Source organism: Anarrhichthys ocellatus, unplaced genomic scaffold (assembly GCF_004355925.1).
Source record: "Anarrhichthys ocellatus isolate YVR2014 unplaced genomic scaffold, GSC_Weel_1.0 scaffold5, whole genome shotgun sequence".
Classification (NCBI taxonomy): Eukaryota; Metazoa; Chordata; class Actinopteri; order Perciformes; family Anarhichadidae; genus Anarrhichthys; species Anarrhichthys ocellatus.
The window spans coordinates 7,302,864-7,310,855 of record NW_022280035.1 but is presented as its reverse complement, the minus strand read 5'-3'; the positions used below and the strand labels follow the sequence as shown (position 1 = coordinate 7,310,855).

Below are 7,992 nucleotides of genomic sequence, written 5' to 3'. Positions count from 1 at the left end.
TCGGGATCTTTGCACTGAACCGCTGCAGGCAAAGAACAAATTAAATAGAAATTAATACAACTGCCCAAAATAACCTTCTCCACAGTATGTGAGTTTATCTGTCACAGCTGAATTTACACTGTGGAAAGTGTTGAGAAAGAGTTGCGAGGGAAAAAGTAAAAACGCTTACAGACACATGTTGGAGGAGCGGGGTTAAATGTTCCATCCTCTGAACAGGATAATGATTTTGGTCCATCGAGTGTATAATCGTTGTCACAACTGAACTGTACAACTTGTTGGAAGTGATAGGATTCCTGTATTGGACTGAAAGTGCCAGCCACTACTGAATCTGGCGGACTACAATTCACCACTGCAAAATAAAAGTGATATCTATTAGAATGGAACTAGAAACGGAGTTTATATTTCGTCATGTGCCCTGTATTAACACACAGAGATTACCAACCTTCACATTCAGGCAACCTGCCATGCCACCCTTCAGCTCCACAAATGATGTTGAGACTTCTGCCAACCAATCTGTGACTAATTAGGGAATAAAAAATAAAATAAAAAAATTTGACTTCGGACAACAAATGTCAAGAAGGATCAGTGTTAGCCCTTTGATTTAGCATGACAACACTGACTGATAAGCCCTACTGAACACCCACATTGATCAGAATAACTTTTTTGATTTTGAAAACATAATGGGTGCTGACATTTTAGAGTTAGTTAGATTTCACAATTAGATTAAAAAACAAATTTTCTGAACATGAGCCATCAGATTATTACTAACCCAGGTTTGCAGGTCACCTCTAGTTTAGCGCCAAAGTCACTCCCTTCAGGGTAACCAACATGTCCATTAGCCACTTCTCCAGCATTGCCACAGCTCCTTACTGAAAAAAACACACATTGTGTCCGAATGACTCATAATCTATTCATCCAGAATGTATTTGTTGGTTGAACAATATTTACCAGAAAAACAAAACAATAATAATGCCAGTTTAAACTTGTTAAATATTGTTATTATGAATTTGAATGTAAAAATAAAGTGCCGATATTCACTCTCGCATTTCAGGTTCACAGGACTCCAACTGCCATCAGTACAAGTAATGATTGGAGACCCTCCTCTGGTTATGTAGCCAGTATCACAGGCAAAAGAAACTTTGAGCCCATTTGGGAACGTTTTCAAAAGAATGTCACTGCCCTTCAATCCCATGTTGGCTCCTCCTACTGGTGCGGAGCAGTTTTGAGCTATAAAGAAAGAGAGCGAGAGATTAACACCAGACGCGAGGACAAGATGACGTAATACTAAACACCAGTTTGTGTATAATCACACAGGATGTTATAAGATTATCCGCTCTACTCACCTTGAGCGTTAATGGCAAGGGCAAGACTGCTCAGTAGTAAGAAGTAAGCGACACTCATGGCGGGATCTGGAAAGTCTGACTGAAGTCAATGAGCTTTGTGGCAAAGACAAATAATAACTTGGTTAACATGGTTCATGCTGGCGCTGATTCCACTCAAGCCAATCACACACACGCAAGTTATCAATAACAGCGAGTTGCTTATGCTGTGTCGCCCATTTAAGAAAACGTAACGTCTAACTGCATTACAAATATTTCAATTTTAGCCAATTAGCGTGACACAGCTTATATACCTAACCTTACAGAGATAATTCACAACTTGTCTGTAGCTGCAGTTTCGACTGGCAAATTCGGCATACGTTTAAAAATGAAAGTGACAAAGATGCCACTGTAACAGCCCGTGAAACTACATCATGCATGTGGGCGGCACCGTGTCACGGCTAAACTAACGGTGTAAAAGACGAACTTTAACTTCCGTTTATGTATGATCTACGCCGAATCACCAGAGGATCCCCGGGGCACGGGGGAAACGTTAAATCGCGTTCAATTGCGTTTTTTTAATTCGCTCACTATCAACACATTCTCAAATTCAGTGGAATCGCAACGGTTCCCGTCAACACAGACTGGGTTAAGCTAACGTTATTTAGCTATCGTAACATCAACAAACGTCAACGATACATCGTTTTAGTCGCGTTTGAGCGGTGTCCCGGTTCCGTTTTCGGTTGGGTTCGTAGCACAGCTTGTTATAAACAGCGGATAATCGGATTTCACTTACCCGAGTACATGTGAAGAATCACAATGGCAGCAGCTCAACGACAATGGTGAATTTGGTTTCCGTCCTCACGGCTGCCTGACTTGACTCCTTGTCGGAAATAGGCGTGGCCTTTTAATCAGTGACGCATCATCATATCCTCAATTTCACAACCATACAGTCTATCTCTCAATGCAGTTAGCGCATGGAACTTGAATATTGACGAGACAAAGTTATGGATCACGATGTAGGATGAGTTCATGAAAACTCCCAACAATACAAACGCACTTTTATTAATGCCAATCATTTATTTACTGTTTAAAAATACTCGGTGACAATTATAAATCACACATTCACATTCAAACTCCTGAATAAAAATTGGACTAAAGTGTTAGCTCTGTCAAAATTATGCATAATGCCCCATTTCTGAATAATGCTATCACATAACTGGATTATAATTATTGATACATTGATGTGTAGTCTAAATTAATGTTTTAGGTCGAGCTGATTCACACTACTTTACAGAGTATCTTAACCGGTAATAAAGATTTTGCCCTAGCAACATATTTTGTAAAATAATATGTTAAGATGTCAAAATACTTTGACCTCTCCTGTAAACATTCGTTTCATTTGTCATTTCATTTCAATACTCATTACATGTAGTTTGAAATGTTAAAATCTGTCTAAAATCAACGCCATGAGTCATGGGGTCATGTTTCTTCTCATGGCCAGTCACAATCCGCCAATTATTTCAATGGTAACAAGGCATTCATAGAGCATGATGTAATAGACCCAACCCTGGCAGGGTCAATATGAGGAAGTGATGTACTTCCCACTTAGCTTAAGTTGTTGGCCTTTTTAGGAAATGTCCCTCTTTCACTATTATTCTCACAAAGCCCATTTCCCTTTTAAGTCACTTCCAAACTCTAAAAAATAAGACAGGACTTATGTAAGGAAGTTTTGAAAATTGAAAGTTGTATTTTTAATTATTTTGACAATGTTCCAATGTCAGTACTGACTTAGGGACCTGCAGCTTCTAGCACTGAGAATAGATGTTTCCAGACACCAGGCCACCGCCCAGTCATATATATCTCCGCCAACCCTTGGAATTTTGATCAAACCAACTAAGACAATACATTTCCGTGCCATAAAACACCTCACCGCTGAATCATTGTTTGTGCAAGAGATTCGTTTAAAATATGTGGAAAGAGGTATTTGCATTTCTTTAGATTCTGAAAAACTATCCATGTGTACATAAGGCTGCATCACTCATAGACTCTAGATGGAACCTGTAACTGGTTTACATTAACTGAAACATAATCTGCAACAACAACAAGCTTTATTTACACACACACTTTCATTGGATTGTCTCTCAAATCAATCTCATGTATCAATATAAAGCTAACATACTAGAAGTCAGTGCTACTGCATGGACTTCATTAGTTTTGATCATTGTGGAGATGAGAGCCGTGCTGTTTGTGGTCAGGATATGTGGGTTTGGCTTTCTGTTGTAAAAATTACAGGGCCTGAAACACGCCCCCTTTTCCTAACATTCTATTGTATGACAGGTTTACATGGAAGAATGGAATGGAAATAAACACTCAAACTTCCAGTAAAGCATTTGCTTTACTGGCCTCCTTACTCATCAAGAGTCATGGTCATCTTTCCTAGCTGGCATTAAAAAAGTTGTTTGCCTTTATTTAAACTATTCCATTCTAATATTATGTTATAAATACAATATTATCATAGTGACCTAGTAATTGAGCATGAACATGTGGTCAAAGATCATTCCTCTTTTTTCACCTCTTGGTAAGGCAAGCAAGGGCCTCAGATGACTTGTAAAAGTTATTATTTGTGATAAACATCATCGTTATGACCCAGACTCTTTACAAATCCTCACGTGTTATAAAAGAACCATGGTAAAAATAATAACACCACAAACCAATGTCACATGAGCTGATATGACTTATGAACGACTGCTGTAAAAATGAGGTCAATGAGCCAATTGGGGCATTGGCCTGGTACAAACTCTTCTCTTCCTTTTGGCACGTTTGTGTCTTGCTTTGGTAGCTTTGAGTACTGCGCACAAAAATATCAATATGGACACAAAAGAACCCCAACGCAGCAATGTATACCAAAACGGCACTCCTGTCCATGCCCTGTGAAAACAAAGATTTGATTGGTGACTGATTTTCACTTTGTGGATCCATTCAAAGATATATTAAAGGTGCTAAAGACACAATTCAGAGCATATTTATTGCCTCTCAGCGGCTCTCAACATAGCGTCGGCTGATTTGGCGGCTTGCAGCTAACGATGCTAAAAGTGCAAAGAGTGCAAACAACAGCAACAGCGAACAGTGTTTATCTGATTGGGATCTGGCTATATTTTTCTACAGCAAATAGTTGTTTGCTGCTATATGCTCTGAATATCGAATAGAGAACCTTTAATGAATTAATCTAAAACATATAGTGTTGTAGTCTAACCTGCTGAAAAACGGATCTTGACCAGTTTGATTGATTGGTAAAGACCTGTTTCTTGTGTTTCTTGTGTCAGAGTGGATTTTCATGGTAGCTTGCCAGGTAGTCAGAGGTGGAGTTGTGGCAGTGGTGGTGCTCATTCTGTCGTCACAGTCATAAAGGGGTTGGCCTGATGAGCAAAAATAACATTACAATGGAATTCTTTCATGAGCTTGTGCTTTGTGCAATAACAGTTTTAACAAATCAGATCCTGTCAGTCCATTCTGTAAAGCCTATATAATGTATTACAATCATATCGAAAGCCCCTTTTTGTATGATTTTGTATTGTAATTTTTGAAATAAAACAATCCCATTATAAACTAGTGCAGTGTACTGTATGTGTCATGTATGTGTCATGGGTCAGATGGGAGGTTGATTAGGGGAAGGGTTGGTATGCACTCTGTTTGCTACAGTGTCTTTTTAAATACGGCCACTAAGGATCACCAAAGTCAAACCCAGCACACTAGGGCTTTAATTCATTATATAAACAATATACAGTATAGCTAACAATAAACATTTTTAAATAATCAAAAACATAGGCTTCACAGTAACTGTTACTAATTCTTGTTTTGGCGAGAATACAGCATCACATCTGTGCTTACCCTGCATAGTAACTACATAGACACAGCTGCGGTCTGCAGGCATCAGCACCTGCACAGAGAGGACGTCACTCTCCTGACTGCTGATGTTATTACTGGCAACACAGTAATAATCGCTGTCCTTCTGTACTGTGCCACATTCTAGGTGCAAGTCTGACGAGCGGTGGAGCAAATAATCGTGGTGTGTGCGTTGGTACCAGACGTAACCAACACCTGTGCCCTTTATGCAACCACAGCGCACCGTCACTGACTTCCCCCAGCACGTTAGCCTGTCCGCCAGAGAGCTCAAGGGCTGAAGCCTCGGTTTAGATACTGGAACTGGGAAAAAAAGTAGACCGCAATATATTTGAATTCAGCTTTACATTATATAGAAATACATTTCCTGTGTTCCATGTTTCCATGTTTCTAATTATCTGGTCTCAATTTTAACTCGTCAAATACCGACGATTGGTCAGTGCCAGTAGGCATCTAATATCAACGCATTATTAACTTCCTCGCTATTTTCCTAAACCTCACCTAACCTTTTTTTGTTTTGCCTAACCTTAACTTCCCGTGGAGACAAACGTTTATTATGAAAAGAGGCTAAGCATACAACGAGTGGAAGATGACGTGTTGTTGTTGACATGTCCAAACTGACGTCAGAGGGGTACCTCACAGTTGTAGTTTAGGGCCACTGACCAAGCATCGGTATTCGAGGAGTTGGGGCGTGAGAATGTGTTTCTGATATTGTGATTCTGATTTATTCTTACCTTCAGTGATGACCACATTAAGTGATGTCATGATGTCAGCATATATTTTGTCGATCCCAACCCAGTACACTCCAGTGTCGTCAAATTGGAGATCCGTGACTTTCACAATCAGCCCTCTTCTTCTTGCATCTATTATGTGAGACCTGCGTGTGTTTTTAGTTTTACTTTCTGAATCTACCAAAATCTCACAGGTTTTTCTAGAGTTCCCTCGACACCAGTACTTTTTACTGTACAGGAATCGGGTTGTGTCGTAATTGCAGATTAGGTTGAGTTCACCTCCAATATGTGCTGTGATGTAGCTTTTATCACACTGGAGCTGAAGACTTGCTGTAAGACAAGAGTCCAATCAGAATGAAACTGCTCACAGCCACAGCAATCAGATACATAACTTGTTCCAGGCTGTTCCACAATAAAATCAACTTTCAATTTAAGGAATTTCATTGTTATTTTTTTACCCACATTTTAATATTAACCTTGTAAGCTTTGCAAAACATGTAAAACAACAATGGGTCACCCAATGTAAATTCAAAGTGCATGTGGGTTGGCATCACATATTGGTTTTCAGCTACTTTAAATGAAACTGAAAATGTCCCATATGAAATAACATTTGCACATGTAAATACTTTTTTAAGAATGACTGTATGTTGTAAGACTATAACATGATAGAATGCATATCCCAAATTCATACATATATGTACGTAAATATGGCACAGTAGTTACTCCAGTGTGACTGCTGAATATAACATGTGCCTACATAAGTGTGAAGTCTTTAATCTACTTTTCAAGTTACTAATCAAGTTTGAATTATTAATAAAAATACCGGTACCGTTACATGTTGTTGAACAGATATCTGCACAAAAAACTGCCCCCTTAAATGGAGATTATAACCTATTTCTCATTTTCCAAAAGTCATAAATAAATGAGTTTCTCTTTTGGAACTTTTAGAATAAATAAAAGGAGTATTAGTATTATTAATACAAGTTGTAAATCATAGTCCACTCACCATGAAAAAGCAAAATCAGACACAGTGTCCTCATTTTGACGTCTTAAAGTAGGAGAGTGAGATCTTAACACTCAAGAAGCTGTAGAGGTGGACTATGATGAAGTAGCTTCCTGTAGGTACATTGCAGGACATATACCTTCGCACGCTGTTATGCCCCGAACACACAAGTGACATATTGGCCACATTTACCTCAGAGTGTCATTAAAACCCCCCTTGAAACGTTGGTTTCATAAGTACATTTCTCAGAAACTGAGAAAACTGCACTTTCAATATGGCAACACACATTATAGTTTGACTTGTTCTTCCACATTTGAGATAGCCATTTAACTCAGTCACTTGTATTTAGACTGGGTTTCTACTATGTCACAAGCTGGCCGAAGGTCAGTGACAAAAACAGCAAAATTAACTTCAATCAAATGAAGTTAATTGTAAACTTAAGGTAAAATATCAATAATCATGTTTATCAGGTCAGTAATGAATACACCGTATGAAGGAGTGTAGTTTGTGATGGGTGCAAACACAACATAAAATCTTCACCAAACCATGTTGGTGGGAGGAAGAGAGAGGAGAGACATCCGAGAAGAATCCAAATAGGCTGAGTCCCAATTTACTCAGATGTAGGCAGCTTCTTGATGTCCCTCCCTACCTTGCCCACTGGCTCCTGAGCCAGGAAGTCAAATTAGACATACAGGCAACAGGCAATGATTTTGCCTATAAAATCACACAAACCACTGTGTAAATCAAAAAAAACAAAATATCTATTTGGGTTAATCTACCACAAAGCCACTAGATGTCACCATACTATTGTTGTGCAACACCTGCTGGATCCAGCATGCAATTCATTGTTGTCTGCATCATGTCAACTAAATTGCAGTTAGGCTGCCTCCTCTTACATGAACTGCATGTCAACTTCTCTGGTAAGCTGGTTCTCATTACGTAGTCCTTATCATTTTGTTACTGGTATTTTCATCTTTATAGCATTATGCTAGCAGTAAGAAAATCTTACACAGTACAAATATGTTGAATTATTATA

At 38.8% G+C, this 7,992-nt stretch overlaps 2 protein-coding genes across 6 annotated transcripts in view; both read right to left on the bottom strand.

Moving 5' to 3' along the window:
• LOC116382162 (C4b-binding protein alpha chain-like) overlaps positions 1-2,215 on the bottom strand; it is an 8,011-nt gene extending 5,796 nt beyond the window's left edge. For all 5 annotated transcript variants that reach the window (XM_031844962.1, XM_031844963.1, XM_031844964.1 and 2 more), the window contains exons 1-6: positions 2,116-2,215; positions 1,344-1,436; positions 1,039-1,227; positions 770-869; positions 443-519; positions 170-349 (exon numbers count right to left, since the gene is read on the bottom strand). In XM_031844962.1, the coding sequence (XP_031700822.1) occupies positions 170-349; positions 443-519; positions 770-869; positions 1,039-1,227; positions 1,344-1,401 (604 nt within the window). In that variant the 5' untranslated portion in view covers positions 1,402-1,436; positions 2,116-2,215. The remainder of the gene's footprint in view (positions 1-169; positions 350-442; positions 520-769; positions 870-1,038; positions 1,228-1,343; positions 1,437-2,115) is intronic.
• Positions 2,216-3,660: 1,445 nt separating this feature from the next.
• Positions 3,661-7,038, bottom strand: LOC116382161 (uncharacterized). Its single transcript, XM_031844961.1, has 5 exons — positions 6,960-7,038; positions 5,957-6,283; positions 5,211-5,525; positions 4,576-4,738; positions 3,661-4,250 (listed from the first exon to the last, which is right to left on the bottom strand). The coding sequence occupies exons 1-5, from the start codon at positions 6,991-6,993 to the stop codon at positions 4,085-4,087; spliced, it is 1,005 nt and encodes a 334-aa protein (XP_031700821.1). The 5' UTR covers positions 6,994-7,038; the 3' UTR covers positions 3,661-4,084.
• Between the last annotated feature and the right edge of the window lie 954 nt (positions 7,039-7,992).

Bases quoted from the DNA above. Each gene is read 5' to 3' on its own strand.
- LOC116382161 (XM_031844961.1), bottom strand. From the start codon at position 6,993: ATGAGGACACTGTGTCTGATTTTGCTTTTTCATG. The intron at 4,739-5,210 runs GTAAGCACAGAT...TTTGCTCATCAG, and splicing joins CTATGTAGTTACTATGCAGG to GCCAACCCCTTTATGACTGT. The intron at 4,251-4,575 runs GTTAGACTACAA...TTGTTTTCACAG, and splicing joins CAAGATCCGTTTTTCAGCAG to GGCATGGACAGGAGTGCCGT.